Source organism: Mytilus trossulus, chromosome 3 (genome assembly GCF_036588685.1).
Source record: "Mytilus trossulus isolate FHL-02 chromosome 3, PNRI_Mtr1.1.1.hap1, whole genome shotgun sequence".
Lineage (NCBI taxonomy): Eukaryota > Metazoa > Mollusca > Bivalvia > Mytilida > Mytilidae > Mytilus > Mytilus trossulus.
The window spans coordinates 43709141-43732149 of NC_086375.1; the positions used below are offsets into that span (position 1 = coordinate 43709141).

General features: G+C 32.4%; 1 protein-coding gene across 1 annotated transcript in view; it reads right to left on the reverse strand.

The window, feature by feature from the left end:
* Window positions 1–337: 337 nt before the first annotated feature.
* LOC134711549 (insulin-like growth factor-binding protein complex acid labile subunit) overlaps window positions 338–23009 on the reverse strand; it is an 86994-nt gene continuing 64322 nt past the window's right edge. Inside the window, exons 11-19 of the mRNA XM_063572199.1 lie at window positions 21210–21281; window positions 18857–18925; window positions 17050–17121; window positions 16081–16149; window positions 14081–14235; window positions 11839–11901; window positions 9702–9953; window positions 8111–8362; window positions 338–1170 (exon numbers count right to left, since the gene is read on the reverse strand). Of these exons, the coding sequence (XP_063428269.1) occupies window positions 1028–1170; window positions 8111–8362; window positions 9702–9953; window positions 11839–11901; window positions 14081–14235; window positions 16081–16149; window positions 17050–17121; window positions 18857–18925; window positions 21210–21281 (1147 nt within the window). The 3' untranslated portion in view covers window positions 338–1027. The remainder of the gene's footprint in view (window positions 1171–8110; window positions 8363–9701; window positions 9954–11838; window positions 11902–14080; window positions 14236–16080; window positions 16150–17049; window positions 17122–18856; window positions 18926–21209; window positions 21282–23009) is intronic.

Below are 23009 nucleotides of genomic sequence, written 5' to 3' on the forward strand. Positions count from 1 at the left end.
CAAAAGACCAAAAAAGTGAAAAAGTGTATTTTAATTAAACAAAACGCATTTGACTAACAGGTCGAACAACTGATGTAAGTGTATGTTGTATCTGATACCACAGGATATCTATTTAGGAAAACGCCTCGTGAACAAAATAATCTTATCAAAGCAAATGACATTTTGTTGTTGTTGTTGTTCTGGATTCCTTTGTATAGATTGAATCAAATTAGTACATGCAGACTATGCACAATACAGTTAAGAATATTACAAATCTTAAAATAAAACTAAATTTTATTTATAAATAAGAAACAACATTACAAAACATGTTATTATAGAAATTCATTTGTAAACCATACTCACATTACAAGATTTATAAATCACTTTAATAATTGAAGATAAATAGATCTAATAAAAATGGTAAATAAGTTAAATATCACAAATATGTGAAATATAATAAAAATAAGAATCATGATATCTAAAACAAATGTTTGATTAAAAGCAAATAGTGAAAGAAATAATGGTTTATCATAGGATCAAACTGACCCAGTAGCGTTAAACAAAGTTTTAATCGGTATTTAAAATTAACTTTTTTAAAACAATTTCTAACACCATAGTAAAATTTTCAATTACATCATTTCCTGGACATCGATTTGATTACGGCTTATACAATTTAAGGAATGTCTACTTTGTCCATAAAGGGGATAGCATTTCGTGCCACAATAAAGAATACAGTTTTTATTTTTTATTTTTCAATGTACATTTAAATTCTAACATTGCAACTACGTGTTAAATCGACATGGACATTTTATTTTACATACACTATAAAAGGCATTTTTGTTTCTATAAATAAAAAAGAAGTGAAAAAGCTAAGCAAACGGGTAAAACTAACATTATTATATAATCACAATTGAAATAAGGTAACGCAAAAATAAACGCAGGCCATCATTATAATACAGTACCAACATATACTCTTTAAAAATCTTCTGTTGACTTCCTATTATTGCGCATATTGATTCTATTGTTGCCAGCACTACCTCTATATCTTCTAGATTGATGGATGTACAACTGTTTTACTGCTAGATGCACAACTACAAACCTTTCGTATTACAAAGTATGCGATTACACAAAGCACTACAACAGCACCAGTAACTGTCCCGGTTATAATAGCTACATGTATAGTGTCGGCCTCTGAAAAAAAACCGACACAATTAATAAATGTAAAAAAAGTGGGTCCTCAATGCTCTTCATTTTCGTACTTCTTGTTTGTCTTTTAAACATTTTCGATTCGAGGGTCACTGATGAGTCTTTTACGTCTGACGTACAAAATTTGAAACCATGTATCAATGATGAGTATATTTATAGATCTTTACTTGATTTTGTGAGGTAAAAGAATCCGATCTTTAAGTGATCAAGTTGTGTGTTTAATATTCAAATTGGCAGATTTATTATTTCATGACAGAAATAACTCACTGCTATCGTTTGAGATAAATTGGAAATAAACACACACGCTGTTTTATCTTCATAGACGTGAGTAAAATATATATCAATGGTTTTCTTCGAAAGAATAACTTTTTTTCAAAGAATGAAAACGCATGATATGTAAATATTCAACATTTTTAATTATGCTATTTTATATTTTAATATCGACAAATTCCATGTATTACTTCTTTTTTGTGAAAAGGCAAAAAGCTGGCAAATCGATCCTTTCTAACCTTCTGTTTCATAACTAACAAATATATGAACTCGTCGTTTGTCTTATTTGACGGCAAATTTAAGTACTGTACACGTTTGTGTAAGAAGAAATGCAAATTAAACTGTTTTCAGTTAACAAATGTTTTGTTTCCATATATATATATGTAGGACTCTAAAGTGCGATAGAGGCGCTAAAAGGCGATGGTCACGCTAAAGTGTGATGGCCTACGCTAAAGTGCGATTGTTTGATACGCTAAAGTGCGATGGCCTACGCTAAAGTGCGATTGTTTGATACGCTAAAGTGCGATGGTCTGTGATATTTTTTTGAACACGCTAAAGTGCGTTTTTCCGCAAAAGTATCGACGTTATGACGCTAAACAGCATTATGACGAGAATATTGTCCAGATTAAGGGTTTTTATTACACAAGAACAGAAAAGAAAGAAGAGAGAAACAAACTGATCACAATCTAGAACTTTTTTGGTCGTTGCTGGAGCAGGTTAACTTTATAATTTGTAAAATCATAAAAAGAAATTTAATCAAAATAGCTGGGGTGCCAAAAAAAGTCTTCGTTTTGCTTTCTAATTGAATAGTTCAATAAAAATAATTACAATATGGTTTGTTATTTCAGTTAAACAATGAATACACGTCAGCTAGACATCAACCTAACGAACAGATGTGTAGTATCATCATATGATTGCCAATAAGACAACTCTCTATACAAGACTTTGTGTCATTAATGTATGCAACTTTAGTTTATAGAATGGCCTTTAACGCGATGCATTGGCTTACACTGCATAGTATTCTATTAAGACCAAAGGGCCTCAAAACAACCAGTGTAAAACAATTGAAACGAAAAAATAACAACCTGATTTAAATACAAAACATTTAACGAACAGCAAATATGAAATATACCAACAAATGACTAATACTAAATTCCGGATTTACTAACTACTGCAATGTAACCATTACACTTCTTGGACAATTATCGTACTTTAAATAAAAATAAGAAGATGTAGTATGAAATATGAAATATCCATCCAACCCCAAATGTTGTTCATGTATGCAACTAATAATCATACGACCCTTCACAGTAAAGCCTTGGCCCATGCCGCATAACAAGCTATATAGGGTTATACAATGACCAGTGTAAAACCATCCAAAAGAGAAAGACTACAGCTTGATGTATAAATAAAACAATAAACAAAAAAATAATTGGAACTCAGCAACAAACGAAAACCATTGCCTAAACCACATTTCCGTTACACCATCGGACTTTAGCGTGTCATACCATCGCAAGTTAGCGTGTTATCTAATCGCACTTAAAAAAACAAACAACCATCGCACTTTAGCGTCTGACACAATCGCACTTTAGCGTAGACCATCGCACTTTAGCGTAGACCATCGCACTTTAGAGTACCATCGCACTTTAGAGTCCTACTTATATATATGTTTTACATGCACGTATAAAAATTGCAGTTTTTATCCAACGCAATCATAGGTTTGAACGTTGTTTTCAATTTAGACTTGTTTATATATATATATATATAAGTGTCTAAGAAGGTGAAATCAGATCACCTGGATAGATGCACACGCCCGATGAAGCTAATTTGTTTAGCGAAATATTGCGTGAATAATATATAAAATATAACACCTAATTTTATAACACTCATTAATGTGTTAAAGTTACATTCTTAGACACTTATATAATTCAATTTAGTAACTGCATCAGTTTATTTACAAACTGATCCACACCTAGATAGATTGAATGTTGATTGTTGCTATTTTTAGACACTATATATATATTTGCGAAAGCAAATTTACAGATCTAACATTGTTGGGTTGATGTTTAGACGAGTTGTATATATATATATATATATACAACTCGTCTAAACATCAACCCAACAATGTTAGATCTGTAAATTTGCTTTCGCAAATTTTTGGTTCTTCCCTCGCCGGGATTCGAACCCATGCTACTGTGATATCGTGACACCAAATCGCCTGCACTGCAGCCGTCCCGCTAGACCACACGACCACCTAAGCTCTCAAAAAAAGAGCTTTCGGTGGCCATATGTTACCTTTCCACGTCAGTTTTAATCTAGCGGCGTACTACAGTACATGATATATAAGGCATGAAGATGTTATTGTTACAGATCAGCTAAAATTATCTATAGTAAAGGATCCTACAAATTAATGTAAGATACAGTCACAGAAAATAATTATATTCATAAGTACGTCTGAGTCAGTGACAACCCTACAACAGATGTATCCATCGGATCGCCAATATATATATATATGTTGTTTGTGCTGTTTTTAGACCCTTCTACAACGAAATTTGTTTGACATGCACACGTATAAAAACTGCGGTTTTTATCCAACGCAGTCATAGGTTTGAACGTAGTTTTCAATTTAGACTCGTTTATATATATATATATATATATATACGTCTGAGTCAGTGACAACTTTACAACAGATGTATCCATCGGATCGCCATCAATGATGGTGATACATGGCTGTGTACATAATGTATATACAACTCGTCTAAACATCAACCCAACAATGTTAGATCTGTAAATTTGCTTTCTCAGCCCAGGTGGTCGTGTGGTCTAGCGGGACGGCTGCAGTGCAGGCGATTTGGTGTCACGATATCACAGTAGCATGGGTTCGAATCCCGGCGAGGGAAGAACCAAAAATTTGCGAAAGCAATTTTACAGATCTAACATTGTTGGGTTGATGTTTAGACGAGTTGTATATATATATATATATATATACAAGATTTAATCATCTTTCAATGGGTAAAATTTTCAACAAATAGAATGGTGACATATCAATGATAGGATCATTGTTTATGGTATTAACAGTGTATATAGTAAATCAATAGATTTGGTTACTTGTAAAGGAAGTATAGAACATGTGAAAGGAAGTCGAAAACGCATAACTAAAAAACGAAAGTAGCTTTGTTATTTCTCTTATATATTTTAACTTCAGAGTTGTCATCTATACTATTAAACGAGAAGACCTCATTTTGGGTGTCGCTTCTCTTCCTTCCACAATAAATCAATCATCATGCCTCTGTGTCCTATAGGTAACATGTATAGTCGCATTTGTCATCCATTCTTATGACTAATCAGATTGAGTTATTTTGGGAGAAAAACGAGAAAACAGGAGTCCGGATATGATTCCGTCATCGGATTGACTTTTATTCATAGATAAGACTTCCGGTTTTAAAGATGCACAAATACAACCAATCGTATGATAGATAACAAAAATGAAAAATAAATAAGCTTATCAGAGCGTTCTCCATATCATGGTGTTTAGCTCGCAAGAACCACAACTTTTACACCTCCTTATAGAGGACAATTATTTTTCGCGTTTATCTACATGTAAACTACGATTATACTACTTTAATATATAGAGACTCTCTGTATTCTGTCTACTGGTTTCTTTGAAATGTTTACTATTTAAGGGGTCATACCAGTTGTATATATATCAAAATAAGTAAAACATTTGACACATGTCACTTGACAACCAATCGTATGATGGATAACAAAAATGGAAAAAAATAAGCCATTCAGAGCGTTCTCAATATCATGGTGTTTAGATCGCAAGAATCACAACTATTATATCTCCTTAGAGAGGACAATTATTTTTCGCGTTTCATATCATGGTGTTTATATCGCAAGAACCACAACTATTATACCTCCTTAGAGAAGACAATTATTTTTCGCGTTTATATATCTACATGTAAACTACGATTATACTACTTTACTATATAGAGACTGTCTGTATTCTGTCAGGGACTTTCTATGTTAGTATGTTAGTATGTTAGTATGTTAGTATAGAAAGTCGGCCGTGATTCTGTCTACTGTTTTCTTTGAAATTTTTACTATTTAAGGGGTCATACCACTTGCATATATATTAAAATAAGTAAAACATGCTCAACTTCACCTAAAACTACCTCGACCAAAAACTTTAACCTGAAGCGGGACAGACACGGACGGACGAACGAACGAACGGATGTACAGACTAGAAAACATAATGTCCATAAATGGGGCATAACAATTTATTGTTGAAAGGGAAAATACTGATTTGGCAAAAATGAAAGAAAGGTAGAGATTAGAAGTAGGCAGGACCTTTTTCGGGGCGTCGGGATCGGGTGTTTTTAAGCTCGGGATTTGGGGATTGATCCTTACGGGATCCGGGAATATATTTTTCGATTTCGGGATTTCGTGATATGCATTTCTTTAAATTCTGCATCTCGGGATTTCATGGTTTTAAGCCCGGGATTTCGGGATCAGGACCCGTCCGACCACCCCTCAAATAACCTTAGTCATTTATACATGATGCATACCCTACCATTGGCATGTTAATAAGGCTCTCAAAAGAAAAAGAAAACACTGATGGATTGTCCTAGAAGTATATTTTATTAGACTAATAATGGTCTATATATAAGCAGTTACATTTATTTCATGTTTGAAACGGTGCAAATTGTTAATTTGATTTGACTTTTACCAAAAGAAGCATTGTAGCAAAGGAGAATAATTGTGGTCTGAGGCCAGACACACACAAATAATTAAATTTAACAGAAAGGAAACAAATATCGGACTTTGGAAAAAGGGAGAGGGCTTTTGATACCTTTTATGAAATTCTCCATACATAATATCTTTTGCAAAAAATCATCCTACAACAGTCTACATGCTGTATATGCCCGCGATTTCGCGGGTGTGTTCTAGTCTCATATAAAAATAAGGAGATGTGGTGTGATTGCCAATGAGACAACTATCCACCAAAGTTCAAATGAAGTAGATGTAAGCAATTATAGGTCAACCGTACGCCTTCAATAAGGAGAAAAACCTATATCGTATAGTTGGCTATAAAAGGCCCCGACATGAAAAATGTGAAAAAAAATCAATTTAAAGACACATGCTTGTAAATAATAAAATGCATGTAAAGACCTAATACACACTAGACAAAAATCAACAGGTAAATATGGTAAAAGCGAAGTAATAATAACTTATCGAATTGCGAATGATTCAGTAACAAAGACCAGTTCATGTCAAAATAAGTGTAACGTGAGATGGGAATGGGAGAAAATGATACCTTCTTGTAATTACGGCCAAGCAATACGGAATCAAACTGTTTGCTAGAATTGCAAAAAACGGTAGGTCTGTATTAGCATATGATTTTCCAATCCTTCATTCGCGTATTTATAGCAATAGAAATATTGTGCTTTAAACAACAACAGTATTATTGAATTCATTCAGATTATTAACCTATCAATGTTTTAATCACTAAATCAATTTAGTTTCATATTGCAATTAATTCTAATCTGTAAACATGTCGGTGATCGATGATGCTTACTTCCGGTGTCATATGGTATTTTGAACCCCACGGAAAATTAACACCGGGGTCAAAATACCACTTTGGTAAATTGAACCCCATGTATGGAAAATTGACCCCATGGTAATTGACCTCCCCCTGTTTTTTTTTCATTCTAGATAATTAGATAATTATGAGACAAGTATGCATTATTCTAAAGCTTATTGTGGTTTGAAAGTCAGACTTACAAGAAGTGGAGTTCAATTTTCCATGGTAGGTAAAAAAAGTACCATGTTTTGCTATAAGTACTCTGAAGTCTTTACCAACATAATTCAAAATACTTATTGAAGCATTATAACCATACCATGTAACTTAAATGCTTTCATTATTTGATATCCTAACATATAAAGGGAGTTAAATTTTCCGTGGTAAAAAAAGGGGAGGGGTTCAAATTAATATGGCTCAGTAAAATAGTCAAAACATCTCTTTTAACATGTTTTATATATACCATACATTTATTAAAGTATTCAAACTTTGAAAAGCAGTTTGAAATAATATGATTTTTGAAATTTGAGGTATATATGAGGGGGTTCAATATACCATGGCAAGGGTCAAAATACCATGGCTAAGTAAACATTTTGAAACGTCTTTTAAAACATGTTTTATATATACCATATACTTATTACAGTATTAAAACTTTGAGAAGGAGTTTAAAATTATCCATTCTTGATTTGACATTCATCCCTAAGAATGCTTCTGCTTGTATGACTAAGGCCCATTTTGATAAAAAATAAATAAAAAATAAGTATATAAATTACATACAACGTTATTTTTGGAAATCTTATGACGTATTGTTATAAAAAAGTATATAAAAAACAAGCTGTTTGACTTATTAATAGTAGGAAAGAAATTAAACACAGGGACAGCGGTGCAATCTTTTAGGCTATCAAACCGTTAAGTATCAAACAGACAGTATGATTTGTTTTAAAGAAATACGAGTGTCTGTGTGTACTAAATATTAAACTGTTATGGTATGCTTAATAGTTTGTTAATATAATACGAACGTCACTACTTACTCTGGGTAACAGGTGTAGTCTTTGATGTTAAGTGAGTACTTACTCTGGGTAACAGGTGTCGTCGTTGATGTTAATTGATTATCTTGAGTTGTACTAATTGTAGTTTCTACAATATTTGGGGTTGGAGCTATGGCGTCAGTAGTTAGTTTCTTTGTTGTTATGGCGTCGATAGTTGTTTGTATTATTGGTGCGTCAGGAGTATTTGTTACTGTTGTTAAAAAGGCATTGGTTGTTTTCACTGTTGTTACAGCGTCACTTATTGGTTCGGTTGTAATGACGCTACTTCGTGGTATTGCTGTAAGAATTTTAACAATCTAATACTTGTGGATTGATTGATCATTGTTTAGAATTAAAAAAAAAAGTAATAAAACATAGCCCAAATCTCCAAATGTATTATTCGATATCATTAAAAATTGACTTCTTGACTTGTTACTACTGAGAAGTCTATTAATAATTCATACTTGTCATTGTTTTGTGAAAATGTTAAGTGCAGTTAGATTTAACCAGTATTGTAGGTCGTAGTCATTTTTATTTATGGTAGCCTTTATTGAAGCATCACGTTTTTTTGTTGTAAATTATGAGCTTAGGATGCTCATTTGGGTGTAACATTGTAATCTAAGATACCGCTTTCTCCTGGCAGCATTGTGCTAAAAGAAAAAGTTGTTCTTATCTGATTATACTTCTTAACAACAATTCATTTTACTGAACTCAAAGTTTCGTTAATCTCTATCCCAGCTCTAATAAGATTAGTTACATAGGCGTCGGGTTCGTCAACATTTACGTAATTATATATGTTTGAATTGAACGAACATACCTGTTGATTGCTAACTAACGGTAAATAACAATAACATACTTAAAAGTCGTTTAAACCATATGATTGCAAACTTATAACATTACCAATTGTTAATTCAATATTCATCCTTAAGAATGCTTCTGCTTGTATAACTAAGCTTCTTATGTTTAACTGTTAACCACTGTCCCAGGTTAGGGGGAGGGTTGAGATCCCGCTAACATGTTTAACCCCGCCACATTATTTATGTATGTGTCTGTCACAAGTCAGGAGCCTGTTATTCAGTGGTTGTCGGTTGTTCATGTGTTACATATTTGTTTTTCGTTCATTTTTTTACATAAATAAGGCCGTTAGTTTCTCGTTTGAATTGTTTTACATTGTCTTATCGAGGCCTTTTATAGCTGACTATGCGATATGGGCTTTGCTCATTGTTGAAGGCCGTACGGTGACCTATAGTTGTTAATGTCTGTGTCATTTTTGTTCTTTTGTGGATAGGGGTCTCAATGGCAATCATACCACATCTTCTTTTTTATATAAGGACCTTTTTGATAAAAAAAAAAAAGGAAGTATATAAATTACATAAACCGTTCTATTGGAATTCCTATGACGTATATTTATCATGAAGTATATAAACAAGCTGTTTGATATACCTATAGCAGAAATAAGATGGTTACTCAGGATGAAAAACAGGGTCAGTAGTGTAATCGCTTTGGCTACCAAACCGTTAAGGATCAAACGGACAGTATATTTTTTTTAAATGAAATACGAGTGTCTGTTTGTACGCTATTTACTATTATGTTATGCTTAATAGTTTGTTAAGTATAATACAAACGTCACTACTTACTCTGGGTAACAGTTGAAGGCGTTGATTTCAATTGAGTATCTTGAGCTGTACTAATTGTAGTTTCTACAACATTTGGGGTTAGAGCTGTGGCGTGAGTAGTTGGTTCTTTTGTTGTTATGGCGTCGATAGTTGTTTGTATTATTGGTTCGTCAGGACCATTTGTTACTGTTGTTAAAAAGGCATTGGCTGTTTTCACTGTTGTTACAGCGTCACTTATTGGTTCAGTTGTTACGACGTTACTTCGTGGTATTGCTGTGAAAAGTATAACAATTAATTGATTGTTGATTGATTCTTCATTGGTTAGAAATCAACAAATGTAATAAAACATGCACAAAATATCCAAATATACTTTTGAATATTGTATGACAAGATTTCTAAGGAGTGATACATTCGTAATATGTCAATGTGAATCACCAATGAAACATAAGATTGTTATGTAGTAGACATTTGTATTCATAGAAGCCGTTATATGTGCAGTGCGCCTATTTTAACTTTATATTCACTTGAGTGCACATCGTACATTTTGTAATGCAATAAAATTTTGAATGAAAATTCGGAATGGGGAAAAAGAGACAACAACCCGACCAAAGAGTAGAAACAACCTAAGACACCAGTGGGTCTTCAAAACAGCGAGAAAACCCCATACACTGGGGCGGACTTCAGCTGTTCCCTTAACATGAATGTGTACTAGTTCAGTGAAATTAAATGTCTACTCCAAAACATATAAATGAACTGAAAAAACACATACAAGACCAACAAAGGCAAGAAGCCTGACTTGGAACAGGAAAAAAAAGCGGTCGGATTAACAAGTTTTGTTAGATCCAAAACTGTCCCCTATACATCTAGCCAATGAAGAATAAACATCAACAATATTACGCACAGTATAACCCAGTTTAAAAAGATTTCCGTTTTCGTCTGATAGTTATTTGCTAACAGTGTAGAGAAAGAATAAACTGACGATAAAGTGGATATTTCAAACATGAACAGTGACTATATTAGTACCTATACCTCTGCATCACACACACAGAAAACTACTATTCAACCCTCATTATCTCATGCATTAAATTAAGTGAATACTATCAAATCATCTTAGCTTTTACAGTTTGTTCTTATGTTATCCTGTTACGTCACCATTTAGGTGGATGATTTAGCGTTCAATACACACATTTTACTCTGACACATTCCAGTCAAGAGTCTTTAACTAGGTGGATGTCATCATCTGCCGTCTTTCATACCCCTAATTATATAGCAAAACTCTTGAACTCAATAAAGAACTTGCAGTTCATGCTCACTTATTCTATTGAATATATATAAATGATAAGTTGATAATGAATGTATGTCTGGCTTCATCAATGATCACACGAAAGTTATACTTCGTTGTTCTTCAATTGTATTGGACGGATCGTCGATTCCATGGATGAACTTACAATTTAAAAATGCTATACCCAGGCCCAAAGGGGGTGGGGTGGGAGGTGGTGGTAACTGACTATCCTTTAGAGTATAACTGTGCCGACATTACTTTCCAATTTATATTCTGTCATTACCAGCAATCATTGAAAACCATACTAAGTTTTAAACAGAAATATTGAAAGACATACCCTTTTCCCGACACGCTCAGAAAATGATCCTGTTCTAGACCGTATAGATAGATGCAGTTCTAAACCCGGGGTTTAGACTGTATCTTAAACAATTAAATAAGCGATCCTGTTCTAAACAAATACTTTGTTTTTAAAAATACCCTGTTCTCACCAGCAGGACATGGAAAAGGGATCCTGTTCTAACAAGAAGGGCATGAAAAAGCGACCATGTTTTGGGGCACACTCGCACCACTAAAAACATTGGAAAATAAAGTGTCCCGTACAAATCATACAAAATATTATTTTCTAACACGATTCACATTTTCACAACTAATGACTTTTCAATGAAAATATTTTAAAGTGCAACACTAATGTTAATAGTGTAAATATGTAAGGGGGAGACACTGATTTGTAGTTGATAAATTTACAAAATAAACCAGAGAAAACACTGGTTATGTTTTTACCACAGTTTCGTAACGCTTTATCTTTTAAACAAAGTTAATCCGAAAAGCGACGAAGCGACAAAGTCGACTTAATTTTTTACATTAATCTGGACTTACATATACTGCTTCCAATTGTGCTTGCTTGCTGAGTAGAAGCTTTGGCAGCTACCGTTGTCATATCTGATAAACGAAATTTGAAAAAGTAACATATAAACCTTAAAACAATTACCTTTCAAAAGTACATCAACCTTAAAACAATAATATTTTAAAAGCATTTGAGAGCACCTGCAGTTTTTGGTTGTATTTGTGTTTCTAAGTCTTTGTTTGTTTGCTATGTTTTGTCTTTCCGTCGTTTTACTTTTTTTTGCCATGCTATTTTCAGTTCGTTTTCAAACTATGAAGGAGGGGCGAAAGATACCATAGGGACAGTCAAACTGATTGATCGTAAATAAACTGACAACGCCATGTGCAAAAAAGAAAAACAAGACAAACAGACAAATGATAATACACACGACACAACATACAAAACTAAAGACTATGCAACACCCCCCCCCCCCTCATCAATGAATGTGTTTGTAGATAGATGTTTTGTCTGTTCTGTAAAATTTTTCCTTTTAAAATTGTTACACGATGATGACTGCTGTACCCATAATTTGACTATTTTATTTATTGTGTCTGTTTAGTTAACGCATCATTGTAAATATAACGGAATTTGATGAGACTGTCATTAAAGTAAGAGGGTTAGCGCTATAAAACCAGGTTTAATCCACCATTTTTGAAAATGCCTGTACCAAGTCAGGAATATGACAGTTCTTGTCCATTCGTTTGTGATGCGTTTTGTTATTTAATTTTGCCATGTGATTATGGAATTTCAGAATTGATTTTCCTCTAAATTCAATATTTTTGTGATTTTACTTTTTTCTAAAAGCAAACACCCAGGATAAGATTTGGATATCAAGGCCCAGACCATTTCCAACAGATCTTTGGCTTCCATGAATTATTTCTTAATTAATCATATTTTTGATTATATAATAGCAAAATCAAAATAACGACTACATTCAGTTTACTACTTCTATCTTAGGAGAACTTTGTCATTTGTTGAAATATGAACGAATAGCCTTAATCTGGCATAAATGACTCATTTTGTTTTGTAAGTTTTTGGTATAAAAATTTCTTTCTATTATCTTTTGGATGCATGTTATTCATTAAGTTCCCTTTTTCCATTTAAAATATCAGATTGTTACATGTACATGTTATTTGTTTAACAATACTTTTACTATTTGCATTATTCAAAAATAATTCGGATTTTAAAGTGAACAATTTTCTATTATAAAAGAGGGAAGCAAGATACCAGACCGATAGTCAAACTCATAGATTGAAAATAAACTGACAACGTCATGGCTAAAAATGAAAAGACAAAGATGTTAAAACTTTTGATTTAGTATTAAGTATCAATGCGCATATATGTACATATTCCTTACGTTTATTGCCTCAGTTCAACTACACCAAAGTCGACACACAAACTCGTTCATGTACTTTCAAATAGAATAGTAGTGAAGAGTGAAAGATGGGTCTTTTGATCATTTTCCAAAAAAAAAAAAATCTAGTCTGAATCAGTGTCATAATTGACCCGTTTTCTTTTCCAATTATTTTTCTGAAATTCTAACTAAATGTGGTTATTCAATGAAAAACAGCAACTGGACGTCATTTTTCCAACTTTGACTTGATACAGACTGGAGATAAGATCCTTTATCCTGAAATCAGCCATCTATTGTACAAAAAACAGGTATACAAATAAATTTTTGCTTTATTTGTACATGTACAAATAAAGTCTCCTGTTATCCCGCCTCCATGTTGAGCACGGGGTAATAGGGATTTTTATTTTGTGAACCAGATCATTTTGGGTGTCCTCTACGCGGTTTGCATTTAAACTGTCGATTTCTTTGAAATATTTGATACACTGATTTACATTTGACAACGAAAGTTTTGAGTGTGGGTTGTAAATTTCAAGATAAAAATAATATATGTACATTGTCGGAAAATACAAAAAAAATATTTGTACTCGCTACGAAACAGGAGTAACACTCGGCGGAGCCTCGCTTTTTGTCCTGTTTCTAAAGCTCATACAATTAAATGTTATATTTTCCGACAATGTACATATATTGTATATTTATTAGATAGACAAAGTTAATGTATTCAGTATTAAATATATGATAAATAGATATACATTTTTTACTAGCCTATACGTACATGTAACACGAATACTTTTGTTCGCCTTTCATTTGTTGGACTATGATAGAAATAATACGTAGAGAAGACATTTAAGATATGAAATTATTATGTATTTGTAGAATACTACCTATACAGTCGGTGAAATTAAAGTCAACTACCAAATTGTTTGTCCCATCACAGGTTGCATTGGCATTCCCATACATTAAAGTCAGATTTTGTAGAAATAGCTTTAGTTGTAATAAATCACAGCTGGAACAATTCAGTGGATTATCATATAAAGCTCTGTAAAACAAAGACACTACATATTATCGTTGAATTGATAATATTCAAAACGTGCATGATGCATACACAATATCATAGCATCATAATTAGTTAACAAGGTAAACAATCAGTTTGCATTTCTCATGATTGCAAGTAGATAACGGTTCCACATACACAAGACAGCAACCGATAAAAAGCAATCTGTTTGGTTTGAATGCGGTCTTAAATTAGGTAATTCAACATTATATGAAGTTTTCAACATGATTTGTCATATGATTAAATAAGGATATCGATAAGATGGTTTAATTAAAATATTTCATTGAGCCTAATAGACAACTTTCGAGTTCGATGCATTTTCGTTAAAAACTTTTTTAGTGAACGTAACGTGTGCGTTTAAGTGCGTCGTGACTTCCGTTTCAATGTTGAGCGAGTGGTTGAAAAACTATAAATCTATATTGCACGAATTATTCGGCAAATTAAATTCTCATAACTGACAATCTGCACCGCTGTCATTAGGGTATTGTGATTAAGTACCTACTGAACAAACTTTATTTCTAGTTTATCCTGCACAATGACGATCACTAAGACGCTTGATGAACGTTTATAGTACAGGGATACAGGCGAGCCCCTCTATCTGGTAAATGACGTCACAAAAAAGTAAAATCACAAAAATACTGAACTCAGAGGAAAATCAATTTGGAAAGTCCATAATCACATGGCAAAATCAAAAAACAAAACGCATCAAAAACGAATGGACAAGAACTGTCATATTCCTGACTTGGTACAGGCATTTTCAAATGTAGAAAGGCGCGTATAATTGACGCGTTTTTTCCGGTGACGGATGACCTCGAAAGTGGTCTATCGTTTTAAACTTACGCAGAAATGTACATTGTAAAGAAAAAAAACTGTTAAAAGTGTGCATAGAATAGCGATCGAAGAAATAATGAAGTTGAGGTTCAATTTGGAAATCAAGGTCAAAGCTTCTTCTTTATTTGTAGAAGCCTACCACCTAAATTTGTATTTGCTCCGTAGTTCTAAAATGGCAGGAAAACATGGAAATTGATTAAAATTTAATATCCTAAACAAAGAAAGTTATCGTAACAAAGCTATGTAGCTCACTCATATATATCTAATTTTCTCTCAATTAGTTATAAATTTGTTCCTTTTCTGTCATATTAAAATTTCATGAAATAATAAGTGCTTGAATTTTCTGAGAATTGATGGTTTTTATGGGATAAATGGCTGAAAATGTGGACGTCCTGAGACGTTCAGTCAAAGGCTTAAATGAAAATGTGAATGTTCAATAGATCCTGTATTGGTTTGAATTGTTTTCTTGACTCTCTCTCTAAACAGTATGTTATTCCGCCAATAAATCTTACTACATGGACTAATAAAAAGTTTAATAACAAATATATCGAACATAAAGAAAAATTCGAAACGGAAAATCTCTTATGAAATGGAAAAATCAAAAGCCAAAGAAGTGTCTCGGGATGTTTAACCTTAAAAATAAAATATATTGCTTTACCTTCTTCTATTAAATTATCTTTCTTGCGGGGAAAACTATAAGTCAGATTCAGTTCTGTAGCTACCGTAAAAATTCAGTTACAAGAGTCTAAGATTCTTTGTTTTAATCTTATGCGTAGTACATTTTAAATGTATAAGGACATTATATAAGAACGAGTTTTATATAATAGGGGGGGGGGGGGAATTGCAAGCTTTCTTTTCGAAAGTCAACAGAGGAAAAACTAAAAGATAACATCACAAAACAAGATGGTATATGAAATATGGATATAAGGTAAAAATGAATATAATGCAACAGCAAACCAACAAAATAATACGGTTATTGTTCAGTACTTATTTACTTACAAGTATAGAAGAGAAAACCCTATGAATACATTTGCATCAAGGTAGGTAAGCTCATTTTCCTGCAGTGACCTGTAAAATAACATGTTCAATGAACATCATCGATACAGACAGTTTGACGATGCAAAAAGTATGCAGCATAAATAAGATAAAGCTGTTTAACCTCAAATTATGGTGGTTACATTATAACAGAACTCCAAAGAAAATTCGAAACTGAAAAATAACAAAAAATGTACAATCAAGCATTCATTCCACAGTACAGTTTTCTGATAGTTTTGATTAATTTATAAAAGATGTAGGAAGTTTGTTCGATTTTTTTTTTGGGAAGGTTTTGTCTCCATCAATTAAAATGTATTTCTCGTAGCTGTCAACTGTTGTTGAAAATAAGGATATAGTTAATCTTCTCTATTTAAAAAAATTCTATGGTCTTCTTTATTGTCAACACTCCCGACTAATGTCTTATCAATTCAGTTACTATAATTGGAATACCTTTCTTTGTAGTTTAAAAAAAAGGAACACCTGAACCGTATGATAGAACAATTTTCAACTTCTTTTCAAATAAAAATTGAATGGAGGACATTCACTTTTAAAGATGGAAAAAAAAAAATGACAACGCCATGGCTAAAAAATAAAAAGACAAACAGCCAAATAATAGTAAGCAAAATACAACATAGAAAACTAAAGCCTAAGTAACACGAACCCTTCCAAAAACCTAGGTGATATCAGGTGCTACGGAAGGGTAAGCAGATCCTGCTCCACATGTGGCACCCGTTTAAATTTACCATTAACATGATTAACCAAATAATATTTTGATAACCGAAAATTGCATAATTGTTGAAATTGTTGAAAACTGTTACCATATAAATATTTCTGCAAAGTGCAACATGTATAAATACAAAAAGATAAGAAATATAATATGTATGTCACATGTTTGTATATTTAATTTTGTTTTGCCAAATACAATTTACTTACACGTACTTTAGATCCACCACGCCTCGAAATACATTTGCACTTAGCGTCGTTAAATTAGTTCTGTGTAGGTATCTAAAAATAAATTAAAAAAACCTGCTTCATGTCTTTTGCCATCATAACGCCTAAGAAGTGTACACAACAACACAAATAACAACAAAAGGGAAACTATAAATGTAATGTTTTATAAATATTTCTGATTACAGATATCCTTCATCAGTATGATTGTGATGTTAAATGAATCATATATCAATCTACTTAGATCAAACTGTAACAATCTTGAAATTTATTGTAAAAATATTTATAAATAATTACATTTATAGTTTCCTTTTTTTGTTATTGGTGTTGTTGTGTACACTTTTTGGGCGTTTATATAATTTATTTATTGTGTACATGTATCGTTACTCGTAAAGATCCAGCGCACTCGTGGGAAAAATCGTTGACTATTATTCAGACACTTTATATATATATATCCAAAACAGATTTGTAATTTTGCGATAATCTTTAAACTTTGATTTTAATCAGCGAAAACGCAAAGTGTATGTGTCCGTTTATTATAGTTCTTCTGATAGATAGCCAATGTACTACTCAAGAAAAATTTAGCAACAAAATTTCTGACTGCCAATAAAAATAAAACACTTTTTTACATTTCCAGTTTATGTTTTCTTAATTTCAATCATTAATGTATTCACATGGTACTACTGCTATTTTAGTCAAATGTCAGATAGAAAATTGACGAAATGGTGAATATGATGGCATAATTGATTACATATGAACAGAAATTAACATTTTGTTTGCAAAATAAAACAAGAAATTTTTTTTGCCACCATATTTTTATCAAAATAACTTGTGTTATTTATTCAATTCAACATTTATTTAAAACAGGAATGCTGTGAGTTTCAAATCAGTTTAAACATTTTCTACATAGATATGAACCATAAACATGATAAACGTTCGACCCCATTAATCTAAATGAAAATGTTGCAAAATTGTCTTTTAAAAGTGAATATATCACTTCCATTTGAACACTGTCTTAAGTTTTCCTGTTAGTCAATCTTTTATATTAGGATACACCACCATCTCTTCATTTGAAGAAAAAACCAAAATGAAGTTGTTTTGTTCAGTTGTATGTAAGATTATACGCACATGGTTCCCTAAGGTTTTTTCTTATAATAGATACACAGTAACCAAACTATTCTATTAAAACACGACTACAAAAAGGTATAACCAGAATACCGAACTCCAACATGTGTCCAAGGAAAATTCAAACAGGAAAAGTCCATCAAAATTGACAATATCAAACGTTATCAGCCAACGAAAGTAGTAAAACAAAAACCTGTCATAATATAATCTTGACTTGCTACAGACATTTTCCGAAGTAAGTTGTGGGTTTAACCTGATTAAATAGTTTACTAAACCTCCTACTTGAAGGACAGTTGTTTATGGTTATTTTGACAAAATTAGGTTAGCAACCCAGAGACGTAAAAGTTTAATGTGATATTAGTTCGGATCCAGCAGCCCAAACTGTGTAAATATACATCACAGACATTCAACACAATTGGCAACAAACATGCAAATAAATTTGAAAAAAAGACGCCAACAAACAGGTTTATGTAGTTGATAGTAAATTTGACCAAGACCCTAACAAAACTGGCAAACATTTTTCAAAACTAACAAACATTTTTCAAAACTATCAAATTATACAAAGAAGAAAATAGATTAAAAAATGAAGTTTGACATAAATTAGGTATACATAGTCTTGTAAGATATAATGCTACAGCACACTAGCAGGTAGAATTATTTTACTTACATAACTTGAAGATTCGTACCGTTGAATAGATCTGCGTCTAGCGTGGTTAAAGGATTGTCAAACAGAGCCCTGAAAAAATATTCAAAAATGATCTTGCCTCATTACATTTGTCATTCTGTAATATAAATAGATGTATGAAGAAAATAATGGTCAACATATGGTAAGATAGAGCAATCAATTTGACAAGCTTTTACTCATGCACATGTATTGACAGATGTTTATTATACGATAAATAGTCAACACTCATGTATGCCTTACACTTTGTTCACTGATATAAACTTGATTGTCAGCTATTAGAGAATTTTATCGAAATGGTCTCGGTGAATTTTAGCAGTTACCATTTTCACAGTAACTCGGTCGATAACAATGTAAACAGACTTAAACGACTACTTATATCATCACCAAACAGTCTTTCAACAGTGGCGATGATTTTAAGGTTTCTTTTTATTTCCAGTGAGACAATTATCCATAAGTCACCAAATGAACAAAAATTTATTCCGAGTGGTAGTAAGCCTTAGGATTTGACAATACATGATAACAATGTATCTCTAAGAAATGTTAGATCTTCAACATTATGTCGAAGATATATATATATATTTTTTATATTAAGCTGAATTAAGTAAATTGAAAACGATTGTCAAAATGAGGAAAACATTGCTTAATACGTATATTCACAAAATATTTATATTTTTGAAACATCAATTTAAAAAACGGTTTTCCAAATCGTGGAAGAAATGGCATAAATAAAAGCAACAGTAGTATACTGCTGTTCAAAACTCATAAATCCATGGACAAAAAACAAAATCGGGGTAACAAACTAAAACCGAGGGAAACGTAATAAATATAAGAGGAGAACAACGACATAACACTAAAATGTAACACACATAGACAAAATCCCACGAGAATAACAAATATAACATATATATATATAACATCAAAACCAAATACATGAATTTGGGATAGACAAGTACCGTGACACGTCTTATCGCAATGTGAATTTACACTCAAAAATAAGAGAAAACAAACGACACAACGTTATAATGTAATACACACAGAAACGAACTATAATATATCAATGGCCATATTCCTGACTTGGTACAGGGCATTTTTAAAGGAACAAATGGTGGGTTGAACCTGGTTTTGTGGCATGCCAAACCTCGCACTTTAATGGCCATGTGAAATATAACATCAAAATGACAACACAGGACTACAATATAAATAAATTGGAGAACACAATTGACAAAGAATCACACGAACAACAGCCAACAAAAGGCAACAAGTTCAAAATTTTAATACGCCAGAAGTGTATTTTGTCCACACAAGACCTACGTGTGACGCCCAGATACAAAAGTTTGAAAGCCGAAACGAGTACAAAGTTGAACAGCATCGAGGACCAAAAGATCAAAAAGGTTGTGCTAAAAACGGCAAGGGTTTTCTGTAAGTTACCAGAAAATCCCTATAATTTAGAATTATTTATACTTTTGCAGACAGTAAATTTTATAAAATGAATATTCAAAAGATGTACATGATAAAACTGAAGTATTAACTAATTACAGGAAACAACTGAAATACATTTACATAACCAGACATTTGAAACACAAAAGTAGACATATCCGAATAAGTTTAAACCTCTACGCCAAGTGACGTCCTATTTGAAACTGAAAAATGACGAAAAAATGACGTCATTTGAATTTGTAAAACAGATCATCAAAAAATGAAAAATGACGTCACATAAGAATGAATAAGATAGAATTAGGATTGATTTACGATTATATATTTGAACTAAATACTGATATTGCATTTAATAACAAAGCACATTTTAATACTTAAAGTATAAAAAAGTGCATTTACCAAAAAAAAATATTAGATATCAATGAAAGAAGTTTTAAGATGTATTAAATATGTTTAATTAAAAATATCTAAAATTTGACACTTTTAGTTAGAAGAGCATGAGTTTAAAAACAAAATAAGCTGAAATACTAATTGTTTATGGAGCTCCTTTTTGAGATATTTAAAATTCCTTTTTATAAATAGTGGGAAAAGGCTGACACAGATTTTTAACTTATACATATTTGCATTGGTATTTTTTTCGTCTCAAATAAATAAATAATATATCTAGAATCTGCTTAAACTTTTGTAAATGGCCTCTAATAAACGATTGAAGTCCTATATGACAAAAGAAATGGGTGGTATGAGGCAAAACATTTTACGCTGTATCGGAGGAAAAAAACAAGAAGTAAAAAAAAATCTGAAAAAAAGTCCTAAACCTCAACTATATACGAAAGATATATCACATCAGCAAACCAGCAAAAAAGATGACAAACATATTAGTTTGCTAATTCAATTTACTTACACTCCGATAAGAGCCACCAAGCCTTGAAATACAGTCGCATTTAACATGGTAATACGATTGCCATCCAGGCGCCTGTAAAATGTTATTATATTAATAAAGTGTTGTATTTGGAGGGAAAACTCAAGATGGCTGACAATGAACATCAGTAAAATTTATAAGTATTGGTATTTCTTTTAATTGTGATTTATTTTCTAGTGAGGTGTAGTGTCAGAATGTGTATTATTTTTGTTTGCTCAATTACATTAGAACTATGACTTTTTTTCACGGCTCCTGATAATTTAAGTTTCATAATCGGAAAGACTGAAACCACCTCTCCACGGACTGCAGATTGTGTTCGTATTAAGAAATATTTATCAAGCAATATCAGATAAACCAAACTAAAGCATCAACAATTCAAAGTTTAAGATAGGTACACATTACGATTGGTTTGGGTATAAAAAAGTAGAACGTTATGTTAGAAAATCATTACGTTTTCTCTTTTAAAGATGAAAAATGAAGATCATATTCTTTTTATAGAAAGGGTGTTATAGTTCATCTTAGCTCAACATAGTCTTTCAACAGAAATTTGTTTGATGTGTTTTATTTTATTTAGTTAAGCAATATGGAAAATAGATGCAATGACCTATATATACAAAATACATAATTTCTGGTAGATATTTATAGTTGAACAAATGTTCTTATTCAAGTGCACATAACGTTAACTTTGTTAAATTGGGAACCCATATTACTGTCATCAGTGATTGTTCAGTTGCATTATAACTTTCCAATTCGATTATCATCTAGTTATTAGCATTATGAATTGGCAAATGTTGATACATACTAAATACAATATTAAAACCAATTGATTGTTACAAAAAAAATATAAGAAATTTAGAAGCAATATTCCAGATTAAAATTTCTTATTAAAGAGCTTAAATTGTGATTAACGAATCGGTTGATTTAGTTCTTTCCTTTAAGCCTCGGACAAACCTTACCGGATAGCATGAACAGACGCCTAACGGATGAAAGTAAAAGTTGTCCGTTGACAAAATTGTTATCCGTTGGGAGTCCGTTGATGCACTGAACGAATAAAACGGTGGTGTAAAGGATGCATAACGGACTCACACCGGATATGCAACGTACGAGAAACGGAAACGTACCGGACAGAACGGATGTCGAACGTACATCCAACGGACGAGTACCGCATAAAACGGACACCTAACGGAAGCGTACCGGATAAAACGGATGAACAAGATTTACGGAAAAATCAAGGGCGACAATAATAATACAGGTAAATCGCATAAATATTCAAAATGTTTCTGTGTAACTGGTTTTGGTTTGTTCTTCAAAATTCCGCTAAAGGGCAGTGTCTGGCCTGAATAAGAACTGCTTGAATGTGAAGACGTGCCTATACTCTAAGATCGATTATGAATAATAAGAATTCATGAATCTTAAGAAATCTGACATACCAATAATTGGCATTTCTGACGCGAAATTTTCAATTGGCATTTATCTGTTTCTTATCCGTTCAACATCCGTTTTATCCGTAATGCGTCCGTAAAGCCTCGGTCACACCTTACCGGATAGCTCGAACGGACGCCTAACGGATCAAAAAAAAGTTATCCGTTGACAAAATTTTTATCCGTTGGGAGTCCGTTGGTGTACTAACGGACATGTAACGAATGCCTAACGGACACACAACGGACATTGAACGTACGTGGAACGGATACGTACCGGACATAACGGACGTCGAACGTACATCCAACAGACGAGTACCGGATAAAACGGACACCTAACGGAAGCGTAACGGATAAAACGAAT